Source organism: Melopsittacus undulatus, chromosome 1 (assembly GCF_012275295.1).
Source record: "Melopsittacus undulatus isolate bMelUnd1 chromosome 1, bMelUnd1.mat.Z, whole genome shotgun sequence".
NCBI classification, from domain to species: Eukaryota; Metazoa; Chordata; class Aves; order Psittaciformes; family Psittaculidae; genus Melopsittacus; species Melopsittacus undulatus.
The window spans coordinates 127,875,621-127,899,175 of record NC_047527.1 but is presented as its reverse complement, the minus strand read 5'-3'; the positions used below and the strand labels follow the sequence as shown (position 1 = coordinate 127,899,175).

Genomic DNA, 23,555 nt, shown 5'->3' with positions numbered 1-23,555 from the left:
TTTCTACAGTAAAGCCATTTAATATTCTGATCCCATTTAAGCAATCTTTCAAACCTCCTCCCCAAAAAAAACCCCAAACACTGCACTTAATCTTCCAGACCTCCCCCTAGTCTTTTCCTTCTTTTATGTACTTAATGAGTTATCTAGTGTCACTTCCAATCACTGTAACAGAAATTCAAGAGATAGGCACAGAATTACAAGTAAAATCTATTTATTCCAATTATTACTTGCATTAAATAGGAGTCAAAGACTAAATCTGTATCAGGGCCCATTGTGCCAAACACAGTGCAAAACCTGGACTGAAGAGAAAGTTGTTATGAGAGAGAGACAACATTATCTAAGACAATTATATCATAGAATAGTTAGGATTGGAAAGGACCTTAAGGATCATGTAGTTCCAGGGACACCTCACACTAAACCATATCACTCAAGGCTTCATCCAACCTGGCCTTGAACACTGCCAAGGGATGGAGCATTCACAACCCCCCTGGGCAACCCATTCCAGTGCCTCACCACCCTAACAGGAAAGAATTTCTTCCTTAGAACCAATCTAAACCTCTGCTGTTTAAGTTTCAACCCGTTACCCCTTGTCCTATCACTACAGTGCCTAATGAATAGTCCCTCCCCAGCAAAGATGTAAGCCCCCTTCAAATATTGGAAGGCTGCTATGAGGTCCCCACGCAGCCTTCTCTTCTCCAGGCTGAACAGCTCCAACTTTCTCAGCCTGTCTTCATATGGAAGGTGCTCCTGTCTCCTGATCATCCTCGTGGCCCTCCTCTGGACTTGTTCCAACAGTTCCATGTCCTTTTTATGTTCAGGGCACCAGAACTGCACACAATACTCCAAGTGAGGTCTCATCCAGGTAGATGACATCAACTGCTCCACCCCTGTCCATCATCTTTGTAGCCCCGTCATAGAAGGCCACCAAATTGGTCAGGCAGGATTTCCCCCTAGTGAAGCCATGCTGGCTGTCACCAAGCACCTTGTTGTTTTTCATGTGCCTTAGCATGCCTACCAGGAGAATCTGCTCCCAGATTTTGCCAGGCACAGAGGTGAGACTGACTGGTCTGTAATTCCCCGGGTCATCCGTTTTCCCCTTCTTGAAAATGGGGGTTATATTTCCCTTTTTCCAGTTGTCAGGAACTTCACCTGACTGCCATGATTTTTCAAATATGATGGCCAGTGGCTTTGCAACATATGTACCATAGCTTACGTAGTGATTGATACACTGGATCAATCCATTGTATGCAGTATGCATATCTGATTGCTTTTAATAGTTGATCTAACTGAGGTATTTCTGCAGAGATTGCTAATTCCACCCCTCTAGCTACATCTGTGCTTTTGCTGCTTAATGCAGTGTACAGCTCCTACTTCGTAGTGTTCTGGACCATGCTGATAGAACATTAATCCCACTATCACTGGAGCATATTATATTTAGACATAAACAATATAGATTTATTTTTTCAATTAGTTATACCTACAAACATTTTATGTGCATCACAGTAAGGACATTTTCCATTTGAGAGACTGCACCGGTTGAACTGAAGAAGTAATATGTGCAAAGGAGGGAAGACAGGAGAAAGCTGGCACTGGTTTTTAACATCACTGAAATCAAACTGTTTCTGCAATTTTCATCCAAGCTTTGTGATCATTCTAGACCTTAAGACACTCACTCAGCTCTTCAGACTTATGTCAGAATTTGTCATTTTCTGAGAACTCTTCTTGTTTCTCTCATTCACACTGAGAGAATGTTCTTATTCACATTTTTTGTCAAAAGATGTTAAGACTAGGTGTTAGTTTTTGATCAGAAACAGTAAAGTCAAGATGGAAAAAATCTGTTACATGACAGACAGGAACCCCACCTTTGCATGCTACTGCAACAGCAAAAAAAATCTAAGCCTCTTTTCACAGACTTTTTTTCGCCTGAAAAAAACGATTACATGTTTTTACTCTCTGTCTCAAAGTGCCAGGCATTCACCTCAGACAAATGAACTCTGAGTACAGTGTGAGCAGCATGTTAAGATGACACTCACTGTACAAAATACCTGGATGATCAGTATAATTAATACCTCTCAGTTTTCTTTAAAAATTGATGCAATATTGTACATGATGAGAGTGATGGTCATTTTTACAGAAAATCGGTATCACAATGAGAAAAATGAGACTTATGCAATGGTAACTGCTTTATTTTAACAATAAGAAAACCAACCTACACTAACAGCAAATCCAGCATTTGTGAAACAGGAGCTCTCTGATCTCTATTGTTAAAGAAAGCAGGGCCAATCTCTTGGAGAAGGAAAGTGGGAGAATTAATTTTTAGATGCAAAAGGTTCATTTATAGAGCTTGTGCCGATTTGGCAAAAAATGTCAGACAATTTTCCTTACATAACCTTTAAATAAAAGCTCATATTTTGCTTTCTTAGTTGAAAATGACATTTTAAGAAACACCTGAAAAACATCTAGTAAGTTTTCTTCCTTGTATGCAAATACTAGAATCTAATTTTTTAACTGAGGTTTAGAGAAGGCTTAATAGCCAATAAATACAGATTTTACAGGAAGTCCTAAAATATACAGCAAAAATACTAGAATTCATAGAGCTTAGTTAAAAACATAATCTGCACTCTTAGCATGGCTGAAGAAGAGGAAAACCTTAATCCTATTGAACTTTCAATTATTCCACCTGCCCTGTTTCTAATAATTTTAACAAAGAGGAAGATGAAACAAAACAATGTAACAATAACCTACCCCTCTTCCTAGTTTTGAACCGCTGGCCTGTTAGCACCGGCTTCTGATTCTTATTCATAAAATTTCTGGAGGGAAAAAAAAAGAAGGAGAGAAGAAACTTTTACTATGGCATTTACAGACAAGGCAAAATAAACATTCAGTGTAGTAAAATCCTGACATGTGAAAGGGATATAAAGTTCTTAATGTATACTCAAAGAACATAAGAACATTTCACATTATCTTAAAGATGAAGAGCAGTATAATCCAAGAACAACTGACAAGATGCTTCTCTCTAAACCTTGTTCTTCGCATCGCTATAAAAAAACCTGAAGGTTCAAAACCAAGCAGGAAGGTGATAAAGCTTCTGCCCTTACTGCTGAGGCAAGAGTTCAGCAGCATTGTCCACACAGTTCACGAGGATGCTCAGGGGCACAAAAGTCACCAGGACTCAGAAGCATCCTGGGATGGCTCAGCAGGGCACATGGTGATGTTCACCAGACAGATGGATTCCAAGGGCTACATTCCATCCTGCTACAGAAATGACCGTAGTCTAACCACAAAGCAATGTTTTAACCATCAAATCCTGCTCAAATGGTTATTCCAAGCATCACTATATTTTAGTAACTTATAGCTCATAAAAACAGGCATTGTAAAAATGATAAAAGATAACCAAACACGTCCCATCAACTCAGCATATAAATACATAGTTAAGGACCTACACGGCATATCATACAACAACAATAAAAAATATTTGGCTTATATTACTTCAAAACTTCACAGTAAATCTCAATATTCAACATTTTTAAAAAAGTGAAGTAATCATATATTAATGCCATTTTATCTAAAGAAAACAAAACTATTTTTCAGCTTTGGATATAATTTGTTTAATCACAAGATGCAGATTGCACAATGAGCAGCTACACTGACAGCTGCATGCAAACAGCAGTGAATACAAGGACGCTTTGCAGCATGTGGCAATCATCACGGGTCATCTCCTGTCCTGCCAACAGCAATTGCCAGCACTGAGACTTACAAGCCACCTATTCCACACTGCACGTCATTAGGTCACTGCAATGTATGATCTGCTCATCCAGAATAAAGCTTTACTGTGCAAGAAGCGTTGTCCTTTGGACATGCTCTTCTTATAGCTTTTGGTTTACAAAAATTTGTATTATTTGTATTTTGGCATTGCGGACTCTGCAGATCTAGTTTAAAAGTACATACATTTACCAACACTTCTTCCTACCACGAATTAAAAGAAACTCAAGCTCCATGGCTAGAAAGATGCGATTAATCACACATTGCTATCCAAGTAGTACTCTCTCTACCCCTGACAGTTCATTTAACAACTCTGTTAATAATGCTTCAGCTATGCAATATTTTCCCTTTCACCACACTACCTCTTCCAGTCACAGCATCACTAGCTGGCCACTTCTGTAGTATTTCAAACATTACACTTGGCAAACCACTGCTTCCTAGTCTATGTCTACCATTTATCCACAGTCAAAAACTGCCCACATGCACTGGAAATAGCCAGTAAAGTTCAGAATGAAGACTGGTTTTGCTTCCTACAAGTCATAAAAACAGAGATCAATAAGCAGTTAAAGTGAGAGGCTCCCATTCATCATCAAGATTTAAAGCTACAATTTTAACAGGCCGAGAAGCATTTTGGAATGACTACAACACTGGAAAAACTATTTGCACATCTGCAAAGAGTTTAAAATGTCAAATCATTCATATTACAGGATCCCTTAAAGTGCTGTAAGATCCAAGTCTGCCTTCACAGCAGAGCTTGAAAGCCTTTTTCCCCTACTTAGCTGTCTCAGTGGCAGAGGAACAGGAGATGCTTTATAAGCTGAATGACACCTGACCTTCAACCAAGCCATACTGGTACAATTTTCCAGCTGCTGTCAAAGATATAAACGCATATGCTAAATTTCTAGCACTACGCTTCTCTTTTCCTTTGAAGCAGTGTCTTTTTAAACTGTGAGAACAGCTGCTTGCACCTGAAGCTTGACTATTGGATTTTAAAACTACTCCCTGTGAATATAAATTATGTCCTTTTGGATGGCTGAGAATGAAATTTTCTTTTAAAAAGCAGTTAAAGTAAGACTCACTACTTGTGGTAGATTTAATGCTGAAGGGTTCGGTGCAACAGAAAAGACTCTTGAATAGTTAATTACTAGGAACACAGGATATGCCTTCTCCTATATTTAGCTTTAAATGCACTGCAGTCTAAACTGCTGGAGTGAGGGTCAGGCTTTATAAGGCAGTTCCATAAGTACTGGCCCAGGGAGTGTATAGGCTGGGCTTAAACCATAACAGCCCTTTCAAGAAACTGCAGCATAAGCCTGAGCAAAACCAATTCAGTGATCTATATGACAGCCCAGGATGTATCTACACTACAGGTGACACTAGCTACTGCAAATAAGATTGTGAAACACTGCTGTCACCATAGCAGGTGCTAGAGGATAGCTGGAAATTTACAGAAGTGAATGTAATCCAAAAACTATTTTTTTTTTTTACTCAAGAACACACCAACAACAGCACAATGGTGATGGCTGAAGGCTGTAAATTCAGAGTGGCTATAAAGCCTTGAAATCATAAAGGACCTTAAACTATGACATATATTCTCCAGTTAAGTCAAAGCCAAAGGCAAATTTTAAAATACCAGCCAGAGAAGTCACAATGGTTTAAAAGAAGTAAAGATCTTAAGGATGGATATGGATAGAAAGGAAACAGCCTCAAAAAGAAAACCCAAACCACCAAACTTGTATCTTGCAGACCAACATCCTCCAGGATTCATAAGAATCGACAGAAGGAAAGAGAGAGAGAGATGTGGACGTGATAGCTCCTTAACACGCTCCTTGTCACTCTTCTACAGAAGATGGGAGAGGCTCAGCAACAGATGCTTTACTTCTCCATTTAAGATCAAGAAAACCTCTTGCAGAAAACTCATGTGTTCAAATTCTAGTACACCCAGATACTTTATAAGGAGGTAAGTCAGAAGCTGGGCAGACTGAAACCAGACATGTCAGAGAACAATACATAACCTGACACCACACTCCAGAATGGGCTTATTTTCTGCACCAACCTCAAAATATCTAAGCCTGCTGCTAACTAACTTGCAGCTACAGCATTCATCAGAAAAAAATTAAAAACTGAATGACTTAAAACAGTTTGCCAAATTCCACTCCCACTCTTGTTAACAGGCTTCAATAAAAGAGATTCACACTTAAAAAAATACTTCAGTTGTTGGTTTGGTAAATTCTCCTGGAACTGCTTGAAGTCCACATGTTCAGCTTTTCTCTACAGCTGCTTCTCATTTACATGCTAAAAGCCCTAAGCAGGTAAAACAAAACTGAGGGAAATCTACAGTTGCAGATATCGAGACATATAGAATATAAGGGCTTCTGTAATCGATCACCCCTTCTCACCCAATTAATAAAAACTGTAACAGAATTAATCAATAAATACAGCATTAATTAATACAATTAGTTTATTAAAAAAAGTAACAGATATTTAAAAGTTACTTCAGGGCTTCATCAAGTTTGAACTTGCTTATTAACAAGTTAGAAAACCACGGTCTTTTATCCATACCACAAAGAAATTCTTAGGATGATTAACACCTAAATTATTTAAAGCCTTGATAAATCTGAAGTTCCTACTAAGCTAAAATACTGAAAACATTTCTTCTTGGAAATGTATCGCTCAAATTGAAAATTAAAATACTGAAACCCTTTAGTCAAACGAATACTATTTTTCTAAGCATCATTTTTACACTTCTTTTAACTGAAATCTCAGAATTAGCTGAGATTCTTCAAACATTAACATGCTCATGATGAATTCAAGAACAGTTGCCTCACAGCAGTGAAACTCAGCTGTGCTAGTTATAGAGTCAGAGAAATCCATGCCAGACAACATCAAAAAGAACAACCATTTAATAAAACTCCCTACCAAGATTTTATGGCTGTATGTATGCAGGGCACTGTAACAATGGTGAGGGAGCCCCTGGGGACAAGAGGTGAGCCATTGGGCAGGGTACTGGAGGGCTCCAGCAGCATGATTCCATAGGATGCTGCTACTGCTGCTGTGGAGATGGTGTTTGATTGACAGGGTGCTGGAGAGAGCTGCCAAAACACCACCAACACAGCACCACCAGCTTTCACAGGAACAGATGCTTGGCAGGCATGACTTCCATCTCCTTCTCTTGCTCAGACATCATGTAAGACAGGAGTACTCATCCCAGAATCAAATAAAAGCATAGAAAGGCAGAGTTTCTATGAAGGAAAAACCTCAATCCACATATCAAGGTAGATCTCTTCCCCCCCCACCCCCCCAAGAAGTGGAATATCCAAGGACATTAAAAGGCTTTATTGAGTCATTTTCATCCAGCAATGTTACTAAGTATTTTCATCCTCTCACTGCTGCAGTTCCAGGCTTTGGATGAAAACATAAAGAGGGTTTTCCTCTTCTTTCAGCAGCAAGCCAAAGAGTTATGTTAAAAGCAACCTACCAATCTCGAGCATCATGGAGGAAAAGCTGCCCTAGCGCTTCTGCTGGCAAGGAAACATGTCAGTACAGAGCCAGCAGCTGCCTCTGCTCCCCGAGAAGGCAGCAGGCAACTAGATTACGAGCTAACAAAACCTGTAAGTGGAAAACTCATAAATCATTGCCAGTACAGAGGAACTGAGCGATGTAGAGGGATGACAGGACAGAGTGGATGCAAGGCAGCCGCTGGTTCTTGCCAAATCCTCGTCAGGCTTCCCATTTTCTAACTGGACATTGAGTCCCTGTGGACACTCTCACAGCTCTTCCTTTTCTGCAGGCACTTCCCAACAGCCAGGTGCAGCAAGGGTTGAGTGACCACAATGCACATCTGTCACGCAGCCTGCACAGTTGCTGCAGCATTCACCAACATGACATCTATGAAGCACTTTTTGCTTTAACACAGATTATATAGCCCTGTAAGGCTAAGAAATCCACCTTGGCTGCCAACACTTCCCAGGTCTGCTCAGTGCGAAGGAAAAGTGCTTTATTTATACACCTGAGGCAGGACAATGGCTACACTGCAATGTGAAGAACAGTGGTGACACTCCCTATCCCCTGCTAAAGCTTGCTTTGATACTGTTGAAAAATAAGGAAATAAGAAGCTCTATTTTGCTACTGCTCAGGATCCCACTTGCTGAAAAAGGGTCCAGAGAGGCACTAAGAAGCCACGTCTCATCTCTCCCTTATTGCACATCTGGGAAGCTGGCAAGACCAAATCCTGACAGTGCAACACAGTGGATTTTCTTCACACAAGTTGATTTGTGCTATTTCATCACCATTTCCCAACTCTTGCCTTCTGCTCCAACAAGGGTTTGGTTCTGGTTTTTAAAGAAGTGATTAATAACATGGAGGTCTGTAACTTCAGCCATGGTACAAATCAGCAGGAAGGGCAGTACCAGCAGCCAGAAGGTTTATCTTGCTATTTTGCCCCCAGAGGCCAACAGCAGCATTATGTTTACGAAACCTTTGTCCCAAAGGTGCAATTCATTCCAAACAGTAAAGCCAGCGCCAGGCTCTTGCCACATTAAAATCCCTTCATTGATTTTATTGCACAAACGACCTTAATGGCAACTTGCAGTGACTAAGCAGTCACATAACAATGTACAGGGTACATATAATCAACCTTATGCTTTAACATTTACATGACAAAAAGGATACTACTAATCCACATGTTTACTGCTGAAAAATACACCTTCTGTTATGGATTAATTTTGCTTATGACATTACAGTACATGAAGCAACTAGATACCAACCTTTGATTTCATACTTGGAAACATGCCCTTGTCACAAGTAGCTATAATGTGTGGTACCTTGAGAGAGTGTTGTAGCTGGTTTTCAACACACACTGAACACCCTGTCTTTCCCAAAAGAGCTTCTGGAGCTCCTAAGGCACTTCATCTCCCTCCCTCTACCCATCCCTCAATTTCTTTTTTAATCACAGGACAGTCTTTCTCCACAGTAAAGTGTCCACTCCAATAAAGTACTTGTCCTTTATTAGTATGCCTAGTGGGAGAGAGAAAAGAGATAAAACAAGTGGAATTGGTCTCATCCTGCAGCAAGTACAAACAAATACCAAAAGAGATTGAAGCTTACCACACATTACATAAAAAATAAATCTATGCTCATGCACAATTCTCCAGGCACTTCTCCAACTGGGCATGGAACTCATGAGTAGTTATCCAGCTGAGAAATAAGAAATCCCAGAAAAAACAGCAAGACTTAGCTCTCCAAAATTTGCATCATAAATCTCATCACTTAACTGCTCAACTGGGATGCACAGGAAGATGTTTCTTGAAAAGCAGTAAAAAAAAAAAACACCCACTGCCACCAATTAATGTACAATCACACACACTGTATTAAGAGACCCAGCTCACTGCATGTGTTTCAGGAGAGTGAGTGTTTCTCAGGTCAGCAACCAAGAGTTTCTACAGAAGCAGCTCAACCGAATAACAAAGTAAAAGCAAGACAAACACCTCCCATGACCGAAGCACTCCAGATGCACTTTACAAGGTCAAGAGAACTGTAAATCAGATCATAGAGGCAACGGAGTTTTCTGTCTCATAATCAGCAACCATATGAAAAATGCATCAGTCATGGCACAGTCAATGGGAAAAAAAAAAAAAAAAGGAAAAATCCTTAATCATTGACAGACGAAAATACAAGTCAAGAATACTAAATTATACACTTGGGTTGAGACATACAAAGAGTTGTATTTCAGTAATAGGGTTTCTTTCAGCAACTAAGAGGAGGAATTAGATATAATTCTTCAAGGACAAGGTATTAGGACCTTTTCTCTGTCTGTCAAAAGCTCTTTTAGGCTGCTGTGCTCCTCACTGGAGTATCCCAGGATAATGGAGATGGTGTATTGCTACATATAGGTTTGTACCCAATTAACATTCATTTTAAGGTAATGGCTAGTCATCCAAGTTTGCATGCCTTCCCAGCAGGAAAACCTCTTTAGGAAAAGAGGAGGGTAAAAAGGATCAGCAGAAATCAGGGTCGGGTGAAGTCGGAAAACAAGCAGAAGATGGTACTCTTCCAAAGCTAATGATGCTTTGTTCTTATACAAGACACCACTTTCAATAGACTGTGCAGATGTCAGAATAGGATTAGAAGAAAATGTGTTAAAAAGATATCAGAGAGGTTTCAATCCTAGCAAGATATCTGTCAGACACAAAGCAACACAACAGCTCAGTCATGAAGGCCAGTGCAGGCAGAGCAGCTTTCTTGAGTAGAGTATCACTCCTCTGCTCAAGTCCATCCTGCTTCTCTTTTTTTAAAGTATCAGCCCACTGGAAGCTTCTACAGTGTTGACCCTACTCATACAATTCAAGTATCGCAACAATAAAATCAGATGTGTTGCTTTCATTTTTATTGCTACTTTAAGGCTCTGAGCAGCAGCAAACACACTGATCATGATCACCAGTGCCTCCAAGATAGCGTGCTGTAGCATTTGAAAACCCATCAATTGCCTTCAGAATTACAAAGGGCTAAGCTTAAAAATAAAGGAATACAAAGCGTGCATTCCCCAGAAAGCAATGCCTTCCAGTTGCTAACAGTTTATTATTTCATGAACTAAATACAGTAATTGGAGGAGTGATGTATTAATAGCCAGCACCTCCTACACAGTTGCAAGCAGTGCAGGCTTTGGCTTTAAGAAATGACAACTGCTGTAAGCAGTAGAGCAAGTTTTACCTTAGAATTCCCTAATTATTTCTTCAAAGCATGTTCAAAGGAAAGGCGTTTACCAAGTTAACACCTGGCTTTTTATCTGCAGGACAATGAATCAGCTTCCAGATAACTGAATTCTGATTATTTCTGGCTAAAAGGACATGGCACAAAGAGCCAGCAGTGGAAACACACAATGCTTTGCACCATGTCAACTATTCTAAACATACCAGCTAACGCTGATTATGCTGTTAGCAGCATTCACTCGGACAGAAAAGGAGTCCATTACTGACTTGTATCATTCTGCATTCCAAAAGCAGTCTCATGTTCCCTGCAGCTGCTTCCTCCTCCTCACGAGTGGGTTGAACATTTTGACAGAACACACCAGGTTTGATAAACAAATTCCTGGAGCGAGGAATAAAAGTAGACAATGCTCAGATTGCTTCAACTTGCAAATAGTTATTTTTGAGGCAATGATGGACACAATTCCTCTCAGACCAAGCCAAGTTAATTCTATGCAATAGATACTGATTCATATCCACAAATTTGGCATTGAAAAAAAACAAAACCTAAAACCCACTGAAGAGCGTATGGCGTGGAGTGCCTACACTATCAACTATGATTCTAGGTGAATCAGAAAAATAGCTATCACAGACTGAACATGCAGAGAAGGGTCACACTCTTGCTCTCCTACCCACAGCCTGGCAGCTCACATACTGGCACACTCAGCCTTACTTCAGAAAGGCATTTCTCCACCTCTGTGCAGAAGCCTGAAAGCTCTTAGAGGAATTCATGGAAGAGTCTACCAAGGGCTATTAAACACATGGATGATACAACCTTATAAGCTGAAATTTGCTGTACATATGCCAAGCATGAAAGAAATGTAGCACTCTCATCTATCTATATTTTTATACCACTACATCCCCCCCTTTTTACACCTACCTAACTCTACAGGCTGCTTTCAGACACCAGAGTCTGTACCAAAGGCCAGTTTCTCCAAATAAGTCAAGTTTTGGTATGAGGTCAGGTAACTTAGAGGAATTATGTACCCAACAAAGCTCTTTTTCACTCTGTACTTCAAATGAGGCTATCTCTTAAATCCACAAATGCACAAGGCCCCCATGACATCATACTTCACTTGGGAGTACTACAACAGCTGGGTGGCAAATTCAGTAAGGCCAGGTGAGAAAACTAAGCAAAAAACCCAAGAGGACTGACCTGGGTCAGCATGTAATATTACTAATTTTGTACAAGGGCTTTAAGATGAGGGAAAACATTCAAACTAGCTGTCATCAGCGATGAAAACAAAAAGCTTTGAGGCAGTCTGTACAGAATGTTGTAATTCAACACACGTATTTCTTCCCAGTGACTGGGGATGCCCAACATCATGATGGTGAGCATGTTGTAGAGATTGGCAACATTGGTACTGAGACTGAACTGTGTATTGCAACTGTTTTACTTTGTTACGTGTTACTTACATTTATATTGTGTTTTCATTATATTTTGTATCACTCTGCCAAACCAGAAATCCCATGGTAACATCAAGTACCTTCAGCTAAGGAAATTAGATATTAAACATCACACCTTCCATAGAATATCTAAAAGAAGCTGGTCAGAGAGTATTGAACTCAAACACTATTCACACATCAGAATAAATTGGGAGGTTGGTCTCTGGTAACCAAAAAATTCAAGTTTTCCTCTATTGTAATGTATCATGCACAGTCACAGAAAGTGCACAAAACACCACATCCTCACCCAGTTTCAACAGTTCAGCTTTCCTTTACTTCATCTTCTTTCCTGCCGCATCTGGACATAAACAACATTAAATGCAATACTTACCTGAAAACAAACACACAAAACCAAGAATATGTCTTTGTTGGTAATCCAAATTCAGGAGACTTTGAAGTCCATGGAACTAACCCACAGAATTCACAGTCTGTCTATAAATGCAGCACTGCAAGCACTGGCTATTATAAATGCTATAAATGCATCTTGATGGTTTTGCTCCTCAAAAAGATATATTTATAAACAATTTTGATAGTGATTGCAATCAGATGAAAACACCATTCTCAAAAATACATTTATATATGAACAGGTGGCCAGAATCTCAGAATTAAGAAACACTGCCATGAAAAGAAGTCAAATAAAGAGCAGTATAAATCACCAGAGCTAGAAAAAAATAATTAGCCTGTTACTTTACTAATTTTTATTTATTTTTGGGCATTAATATCATGTGCATAACAGCATGATCACATTACAAATTGCTAGTCAAAGCTATTGAGAGACATCTGTTTCACCCACATGTACACCAGAGCAGGTATCTAATGTTTTACCCTACTCCAACACAGAGGCAACAAACCCCACTTGTGGGCAGTACCATTTACACTGCAGCAGCTCCTGAAGCGCTTCATGCCCCCACACTGGAAATGGTAGCAAGACAGCTGTCAGTCAGCTCAGTTCAATGCAAAACCTGACAGTTTAATTGGTACTATTGGTTGTGACGAGCACTACCTAATTCACTGCTGATCATTTTAGGAGGGAACTGAGTAAGACAAAACCTGTATCATCCACTTTTCTTGACCAAACAGCCAAATGTCAGAATCCAAAAATGGGGTGCATTTAACCTAACATTAAAAATTAATAACAACAGACACCTAAGTCTGACCCTGTGATCCTTGCTTCTTTCCACCATCAAAGGAGAAATGCAAACATTTCCAGAAAACAGCTTATCTAAAATATGCTGCTTGCTCATCTTAGGGTGAGATCTTAAGGGAATCTGTTGTGAGCAGCTTCACAGCTTCAGCTTTAGGCACTTCTTGGACATTTGAACTAGATCAAACTTCCTTCATCAGTTTCAGCCACATAAATTCACATCTGCAGATTGGCAATCTGTGTGAAAATCCATAGCCCAGTGATACATAAAAACATCTCAGGCAGAGAGGTAAGAGTTTAATTACACACCCCAAATTAACACTAGGACGATTACTGTGTATTACTCAGTTCTATAGTTAATTCAGTAGACCTGCTTGTTTATCTTTCTGAAATGATTCACAGAATTTCCACTATTGGCTGAGAAGTTTCAAAATCCAGTGTACCACAAACATGCTGAGAGAATAGGCTCAGTGTCAGACCACAGCCACCCACCCACACCCAACCCAATTTCTGAAGCCAAGCATAACTGCAGGAGCTATGGATTTCTAACTGGAATAAGCTTAATATAATTTTAAACGGGCACAAAACATCACTGCAGCAGCCAGTCTTCCTTTGGCAGAAAAAGCACACATCCAATTTACAGGTGTTTGGGCTGTATCAATGTCAGCTCAATACAATACTTGACACTCTTAATACGGAAATCTATTTTCTTGTTTACAGCATCATTGCTGTACACTGCAAAAACCAGTGTCAGCAACCTCCTTCTCCAGAGAACCTAAAAAATGTTCAACAGGATGTGTATCTGTAGGTGTATACATACATACGTACATACAAGAGAGTAAGAATGACAATAAAGCTACATTAGATTTCTGCAACCCACTTCTTAGGAGGATGCAAGATATGAAGAATTTTAAAGATTTCCTAATGAGACAGCTAAAGGATTGTGGGTTGGTTTGTGAATTTTTCTGGACTGAGAAAACACAATGACAGGCTTGGCAGGTTTCTCTGAGGACATCTGAAAGCCATGCCAGTTAACCTAGGGCTCTTCAGTGTAGATCCAGAAAAGGATTCTACAAAATGCATTAACTTTCAGTGAAAAAGGACATGTACCTTTTAGTGCTACACCTCCTGTCCTTTCAAAAGAAACAGAAACTGTACAATAGCCAAAAGACTGACAACAGCTACTGCATCACACAACGAGGGAAAAAAAATGAATTATTTCTAATTTTAAGAAGTGAACTGATGCCAAATTCCAAAATATACATCTGTTCAGTCATGAACACAGCCAAACTCACAGAGTCAATTAACTTATTGTTAAAGCCCAGGCAGACCAATGCACTTGTATCTCACCTCCATGTTTCTCTGCCTAGCTCGCTACGCTCTGTAGAGCTGAAGAACTAGAAAACCTGGCATGTGTTCTTTGCTAATGGAAGATAAAAGGCAAAGGCAGCAGAGGTGCCAATGTTTGGGTTTTTTAAATCTACAATAAAAAAAAAGCAGAAATTCAACATGACTCTTAATCAGAGGCTTTGCAAAAGGTGGTATTCTACCACTATCCTCGACAATGCTGCAAAAACAGTTGATATTTCAGATTATGTTGATATTAATCTTTATTAACCAGTTAATTATTGAGAGCACCAATTAAAATCAACTTTTCAGTAATCTAATAACCTCATTATTATCAGTAACTGAGTCATTTATACTGGGATTACAACAAAAAAGTAACAGGGATGTTAAAAACAATAAACAGAGAACACCTCAGTCCACACTAAGACAATAGTGCCCTTTTCCCCAACACTCACATCTTGCTCTCCCTTGGCTTCAAAAGACTTTTGTGTTACCTCCTCATACCGTAACACTGCTTTTACAGCGCTGATACCCATTAGATCAGCTTGAAAAGGTCAACAACTGTTTAAACTGACAAGACAAAGGAAAATGAAGAAAGAATCCTTCCTGTACCCAGGAAACAAAAACAACTCAGAGAGAGCATTAAGCTATTAAACTGATCCAAGTATCAAATGGGCTACCCATGAAATGCTTTGGCTTGACACATTTGGCTTCAGGGAGCTGTGGACCACAGCCCAGAGCTGAAAGTTCAAGAATTGCACAACGTCATCATCAGAGAGACCTGATAGTCTGACACCTTGATGATTTAGCAGTGTAGGTCACTAAACAACCAGTCAGTGCACTATCATAATGAAGGAACTTGAAGGCTCAGCGATGCAAACAAACTGACATACCAACGGCAGGGCATACTGGGAGGAAGGCACTTTTCAGCATAAACCAATAAACATTTTAACAGGAATAAAACTACTGAAAATATAAAGCCACTTCCCTGGCTCCTCTGGAAAAGTAAATTATGAGTATACTTTTGTTTCTCTAATTCAAGGAAAAGTGTTCAAATAAAGCCCCATAAAACAAGATAGCTAAATTCAAGATCTGGCAGAAGACCTCATCCACATACTTGAGCACAGGAAAAACAGGTGTTGGGAAGAGAGTTGAGACTAATGTGCAGGACAATGAATCTCAAAGGCAGAGCCAAAGGACTCAAGCAACCCTGGGGACATGCTTACTGAGGCCTCTTTTTGCCACAAAACACATCCTGGACAGACTATGGGATTCAACAGCTCAATATTGGGCTTCCATAGCACTGGCTGATGGTTTGGGGATTCTTAGGTCTGAGTCACAGGAAATCATGCATAAAGATAATATAGTCAAAGCAGACCTAAGAGACTTAACAGCACAAGTTTCAGGAGCAACCTTAGGGAGGTGCAGAGTCCTAGGACAAAACTAGCAACAAGACTCTAACCAAACTCATATCCATTCTGGCACATATAGAGAAGGTTGTATATTGAAAAGAAACTCACCGCCCGTTCTTCTTTCTAAAGGCTCCACTTCCCCTTGAGTATTTAAAACAAATAACATACTTTAGTTTTCTAATTTTCTATCACTTGAGGCATGAAATAGCACTGAAAATAAATTACGAGACCTATATCTGCTCAGTAACATGCTCCTAAGATTTCACCCCATGCCTTATCAGAAGAAAAATGACTAATATGTAACTTCAATATATTGAATGAATTCTCCTTCTTAAAAACATTGCTAGAGAAGTAGATGATTTTATTTATGGAAACAAAACCTAAAAGGAAAGGATCACTTAAGCTTGCAAATTACAAACTGTTGAACTGCTTAAACTCCTTTTTTTTTTCATAAAAAACCCCCACATTTAAGGAAAACACATGAAATTGGTTATTACAATGAAGTATAACCCCAAAAGCCCTATTCAATTGTTCTGCCTAAAGTAGCTGAGGAGTTGCAGAAGGGTGTAACTCACTGGGATTCAACACATCACAGGAGATACTTCCTGTGTCCCTGACATACCTCCCTGTCCCAGACTGTGTCTAGCATTTTCCTTGCCTGACCTGTCTGTCCTCAGTTCTAATCCTCACCAGAAGTAATCCATCCTTCTCACAGGATGACTAAAAGCAATAATCTTTATCCACTAACATGAGTTTGCAATAACTGCAAGCAACCGTTGTACAAAACTTCTCCCACCACCTAAGAACTACTCAAATACTTGTACAGGACTCCAAAACATGCTTTTATACCAAGTATTCAATGACTTTTAAAATCCCTTCAGAAAACTATAGTTTCTGTACTAGGAAGAAAAAAGTATTTCTCATTTCAAAAGCGCTTAGATGAAGAGCAACTAACAGCTTTTACAAAGTCCTTTTACAGTAGGAATTACTACTGATTCACTGCCTAGAAGTATTTGCCCAACTTGTAGAAATTTAAAACCCAAAATACATAACAAGAGTAATGTATGGCCATGTGAGGAAAATTTATTTACTGTATTAAAATGTACTTAGTGATAAAAGCATATCTAAAGATGGAGTGGGAACATGATTGAACAACAGGTATCAGCCATTACCCAGGTTTCAGTTTCTGTACCAACTCATGACCAGCTAACCTCTTAACTACTTTCTCTTTACCTACAGAGCAGTAACTGAGGACTTCCTAGTCCTGCAATCTGATTTACATGAGCAGCGACTTGCATCTATCCAACGTTATCACAAAATTGATTCAAGTCAGAAGGTTTCCAAGTAATGTTACAAATACATGATTTGCCTTCGTTGTGCTTGCACTATACAATCACACTTTACAGAAAGCCAAAGCTGTTAAACTCTGAAACTCAAGTGTTCCGTTCTCCTCTCAGCTTTATAGCATGTAAGAATCTTAAGAAGCACTACATTACCATAAATATGGCCATCACATCACTGTACACATCCTTTTGGTCACTGGACTCTCTTTATTTTGCCTTTTATTTTGGAATAGCTTTTATTTTGACTTTTGCAGTTTCTTACAAAATCTACAGCTAGATTTAAGAAGTATAGTACAGCAACTTCAAAGCAGTTTTCAGGCATGGCAGGATATTACTGCACTCCACGACTTCTCTCTAGGAAAAAGCAATAGATTTTTTTTCTGTCAATTTTCTTCTCACTCACCAGCATTACCTCTGAGTGATCTTAAGTATTTTAGTTATCTTTGAACAGATAATTACCATTTTAAATTAACAATCAGGAACTGCTCCAATTGAGGTGATCAGTCCTGTTTAATCAGCAATGGATCATATAGGAAAAGAGACAGAATCAGAAATCAAATCCAAGCACAACTTAACAGGTAACCATGGCAGTTCACAGGTGAAATTTATTGCACATAAGGTATCAGAATGAACTTATTTTATCTGTAGGCTCAGGCAGTAAGACAGGTACAGGTGATAGCCTATTGCCTTGTGTGTAATACAGATATAAGAATTCTTGAATTTGAAAAGGAAGAATGAGGACAGAAAATAAGATGACTTAAAGATGGTGTCTCTTAAAGCAGCCTGAAGTTAATAGCACATATCCTTCTTCCTCTCTCTTAGAAAATCACCTTAAGCCTGCAAAACAGGTACATGGATCTGTCAGTGACTGTAAGCAGTTTAAATAAACTTGTCTTGGCTTTAAAAAATTACTCATAAACTAGATCTAATTACATAGCTACATTTAAATCAAGTGCCTCCACCACTCTTCACCAGAAAAAAAGGTTTAGTTGTCACTAAGTGCTGCTGACAACTCCAGGGTCTTTATTTTTCCCAGTACTGCACTAATGATTCTCCCAAAGGTGGTTCATGTTTTATATGTGCTATAAAGCTTTTCAATGTCCCTCTACACAGAGGTATCTTTCCTTTGCAGTTGTATGTAATTTTATTTACTTTACATCTCTGAAGTACTGAATTTATTTTAGTAACAGCTGTCTGGAAAGCCATTGCAAATCAACTCTTGCAAAAGCCATGCTAATGCTTGACTGGGTCATTGCCACCACTTGCAAAACTTAAGTGGAAAAAACATGCAAAGGTGCTCAGCCAGACCTCTGACTCATACGGCTCTACAGTCACTAAACACATCTCAGTCCTTGATCAGCCAAAAGCTGCTTGTATGCCAGTTCTTCCATTACACTTAAAACAAAATTGTAGTACCTGCCTACATGGAACTGACATGCATGAAACAAGTTATTTAAAGCTTGGATTTCTCGTAATCAAAAAGAATCATACGAAAAGCAAAAAGGATGTATTCTCTGAGCAAGCTGTTCATACTAGGACCATCTACCACAAACAAGAGAATATAAACTCAACCTGCAAAGGAGCAATTTATTTTTTTTTCCCCTGAGCTACAGATCCAATGTTGAGCATATAAATGGAGCAAGGGGTACACATGCCTAGTGTTTTTATGAAAGTAATATATTTTGAGTTGTGTTTTTTTTTTTAACAAATAAGCTTTTAACCAGGTAGTACAAGTGCATACTCATCTAAGGAATGCACATTGCCCTTACCATCACAATACCTGAATGCCTTGAAATTGCTTCTTTGCACCATTAACCCCATTATCTGTGGGAAGATTATGTGGGTTGCCCTTGAATGAGTAGCAGTTAAAAGATATACACAGAAATAAAAGCATATACTAAAAAATGTACTTTGTGGCCTGTAAGAGTAAACTTTTGAGCAGTTTCTTCTAAAAAATGCTCTACAGACGGCTGCTATGATGACTATAATCTGGATGCGGAAATTCCAAAATTGGCTGTGCTCAGTCAGATTAGGTCTAGGAGCAACCATCAACATTTGTGCTAAATCAGACTGTATGAACCTTCAGATCCCAGACTGGTACTTTCCCACTGCTCTGTCTTATATTTCCCACTGGAGAGTGCTGCTCACCTCAACCCTGCTTGCCTAGTCTAGACCAGGTAACCTTTTGGAGGATACTTTGGTGTCCTTCTGTCTCATATGCTTCACGTCAGGATTCAAAAGCAGATGAAGTGAGCATAGGACTCATCCTGCCAGATTTGGTACCCAGCCAAAGTCAAATGCTGGGATTTGCTCCTAAATTCAAAAGCCTAACTTTCTGCAAGGTCTCACTGGGAATTGGTAGCAGATAGAGGTCTTTATCCCTGTCTCAGATGAATGCCTGGGCTATAAGAATACCTTGTCATTCCAAGGTATACCTGTTGTGTTCAAACATGCATTTTACTCACCAGTAATTTGCTGCTCTCAGGTACTCTTTTGCAGTTTTTTTATAATCTACTTTCTGGTAAAAAGCAAGACGTAACAACATTGACAGATCATATCAAAGATCCAGTGGCTGTCCCAAGATCCAAAACCAGATGAAATCTAAAAAAACCCATCACTTACAATAAAATAAAAATACTTGAAGAAGTCAGAGTTATGCAAAGCAGTAGGGAGAAAAGCAACCTATCTATAGACAAGTATCTGTGAGATCTGAGAGTAAAAGACAGAAAATGTTTCTAGCAATAAAAAACCCTTGAACTTTTATGAACTTGAACTGATCTAATGAATAACCCTTAGATACTCTTCACTTTGTCAGGATTTAACTATAAGGACTGGAGATAGCAGGACCAAAACCCAGTGGAGGTCTGTCTGAAAGGCTCAGCTCCACGTGAAGGAGATTTCCTAAAGCCTAGGCCTTGCAGAGGACAGAACCATTTTACAAAAAGGCACCTGAGAACCATGCGAAATTACTTTCATACAGGAAAGACAAAGGAGACGTAAGACTTCAGCTTAATAAAAAGAGAGTGGTAGGGGATAAACCAGGTTTGTCAAGGCCTGACTCCACATCAAGGATGATCAGGGAACAATTCTTCATTGTCTCCCAGAGCAGAAACTGGGGACTGAGGGATCAAATGAAACTATGAAGTAGCAGGTTCAAAAAGAAATAAAGAGAGGTTTATTCTTCAAGCAGCTGTGAAAGTTACAACCACAGGATGCTACAGACACTAAATTTACTTAAATTCAAAAACCCCACTGCAGGCTATCACATACAAATGTAAGCACAAATATACCACTCTTAGCTGAAGAAGTCGTTAGCTGTGAACCAGTAAGATGGGAGCTAGAAGAATAACTCTTAGGAATAACAGGACTTGTTTTACCTATTCTTTTCCCTAGATAAAACATAGTGGGCCAGACCAAGTTTATGATCCTGCCAAGCTGAGGCACAGAAAGAAGCTACAGGATCTTTGACCTGTGCTACCATTGGCAGAGCAATATAATATATAGCCTTGACACAAGCAAGGCTTTCACATTTCTTTCTCTCCAAGCCATTTGACAGAAACCAGCTTGAAAAAGTGAAATCAGTTCAGCATCTCCTTTTCTTCTCTTCCATGTCCAAAGACTGAGAGTTTCATAGTGTACTTTACAAGGCATAAGGCAGTCTCCTCTCCCCTAGGCCTGAGCCAAGAAAAAGCTTATTGTTTTGTATATTCACCAAAAGTGAGTGTTACTCAAGTAAGGAAATCCTTGTTATTTTATTGCAATAACAACTGTAGAAAAAATCAGGTGTTTAGGATCACCTACACATTGATTACAATAGTCATCATACATTCCCACAAGCATACCTCCAAACACAGGGAAAAATGGCATCACTGGTACCTGTTTTATAAATCTAAAATATCAGATACAACACCTGATGAGGAAATACGGACTTTTTATTATATAATACTTATGATTTGAAATCTAAATAATATACTGAGTTGCACTGAGGTTAACAATTCCTTCTCCCACTGTAACACCCACATTTTAAATTATTAATTACCATACAGTAATACCCACAACTTAAATATGTGAAACAAAGAGATACAGTAGATAAAATAAAATGCAATAAGAGGCAAGACACAAAGGTACAGAATGTACATTTTCATGTTCCCTGCCCTGACACAGGCTCCTTACGCCACCTTAGAAAAAATCATTTGCTGCCTCCATGCTTCAAATTCCATACATAAAATGGAGGGAATGTCACTTCATTACCTCATAATGATCTCGCAAGAATAAAGCAAAGATTATGAAATGTCTCATACTATGGGAGTGAAGGTCACACAGAAGCCTCCCATAGGTAAGAGTATGAAACATTATTAACTACCATTAAAGTATTTTATTACCTCTGCACTCCTGCAGCCTTAGTAACCAAATGAGCTCCAGTGAGGCTGCCAAGCAAAAACTATATTTGCCTGTTCACTGTGACCTAAGGTGCAATGACAGTACTGAGATTCTTACATGAAAAAAAGAATAAGCATACTTCTGTACACTGAATGCCTGACAGTTGAGGTTTTTTTAGTATGAAAGGAAGCTTGCAAGTTCTTATTATTTAATAGTGCCACAGAGATTATCAGCATACTGTAACATCAGAAAATTTGTTCACAGCAGGTAAAATTCACACCCTGCAGTGAACCAACAAAAGACCACTTAAACCCTAATTTCTGCCTTCACAGTTGCGCCAGCCACAGACTTCTTTTAGCATTACACAGGGATATCTTTCTGGACCAGAATATAAAAGGCACTTTTGTCTTGATGGCATTTGCTCAAGACATTTTTGGTTTCCCACAGGAAAAAAAATATCAAGGGAATCTGTTATAATCTGAAGTCCAAAGCAACCTCTCTTACTTACACTTGTTGATTCAAGTAAAACTAGATGATGATATACTCCTGTATTTCTGTGATTTTTTTTTTTAATCAGGAAAACATACACAATTTGGCTTGTCTGTTAAATTAAAATTGTAGCCCATTTTGGTATTGTACCCAAGTAGTTACAAAGACACACTAGATTCAGAGATCACACTCTTCTACCAACCAGGAAGCAAACAGGGCTTTACCATTCCTGAAAGTCAGTCAAGCAATCAATAAATGTGAAAAAAGAGAACAAGATTAGTATTTGCGAGAGACTCCGTGTAAGTAGCCACGAGATGACCTGCAAATACTAAGGAAAGAAGAAAATCAGCTTGTTGATATAGCTATGCCTTCAAAAATTAGTTACAGGAAAAACCAGGTTCCTTAAAAGAAAGAATACAACAACTGGGGAAAAAAAAAACCCAAACAAAAAAACAACCCCAACCCATATATTGAAGAATAGGACAAAGGAGGGTAAAAAGTCAGCACCGAGTATTAGGGTTATGCTTTTCTCTCTCATACAAACGCACGCGGAAACCAAGGATGTTAACCCTCGGTCTCTGTCCCTTGCCGGGTTATCTACAGGTTCTTCCCTGTGCCTACCGAGCAGCAGCCGGAGGAGTGGAAAGTTGGACCTGTAACACAGATAATTTTTCCACCAGCAGTTTAATTTTAGAAAGGCGCTAACAAAAGGCACCACTCCGAACACCCCAAACGCGTTGCTTTCCTTCCCAAGTCAAAGAAGCCAGCTTCGTTTCGGAGACACGATGCCACGACACAACCAGGGCTTTATTCGGCCTCTTCGGCCGAACCAAGACCTTTTCCTACCTAGAAAAAACGACTCCCACAAACCGAAGCCATAAGCAAGCAATACAGCAGACCCCGTGGAAGGAAGCAGGGCGGACAGACCGACAGCCGAGTACCAGGGCAAGGCTGCCGCGGGGACCATCGCACAGCCGCTTCTGCCCCGGCCCAAGACTCTCGGGACTCACAGCGGGCTCCCCGCGCCCACCTAAGGCGAAGGACGCTTGACCCCTCGCAGCGGCCCGGCAGCCGAGGCCGGCCGGGGCGCGCAAACCCATTCGGGCTTCCCCCGCCGGCACCCGGTCACTGCCGCCATGGCCGCCGCGCACAGGCCCCGCTCCTCGCTCGCCCGCCCGCCCGGAGCTGCCCCGCCGTAGCCCACGGACATCGCTAGCCTGGGCAGCGTTGCCTCAGGGCTGAGACACTGCTCCCGCCCGACAGTGACCGCGCTCTCCCCAGCCCGGCCGTGAGTGAGGACCGCCCACCGCACCTGTCGGGTGGTTGCACGGTCCGGGGAGCGGAGGGCAGGCGCGACGGCGGCGGCAGCACAGGCAGCAGACAATGGAGGAGTGAAGGACAGACACATTGACACACGCGCGCCGCTGCGGCCGCCCCCTCCGCCCGCCCGCACCACTGCCAGCATCTCCCTGGGGGTGTAAAAAATAGG

General features: G+C 40.0%; 1 protein-coding gene across 1 annotated transcript in view; it reads right to left on the bottom strand.

Moving 5' to 3' along the window:
• The window catches only part of BZW2 (basic leucine zipper and W2 domains 2), a 59,824-nt gene extending 36,340 nt beyond the window's left edge, over positions 1–23,484 (bottom strand). Inside the window, exons 1-2 of the mRNA XM_005152874.4 lie at positions 23,379–23,484; positions 2,746–2,810 (exon numbers count right to left, since the gene is read on the bottom strand). Of these exons, the coding sequence (XP_005152931.2) occupies positions 2,746–2,803 (58 nt within the window). The 5' untranslated portion in view covers positions 2,804–2,810; positions 23,379–23,484. The remainder of the gene's footprint in view (positions 1–2,745; positions 2,811–23,378) is intronic.
• Positions 23,485–23,555: the final 71 nt, after the last annotated feature.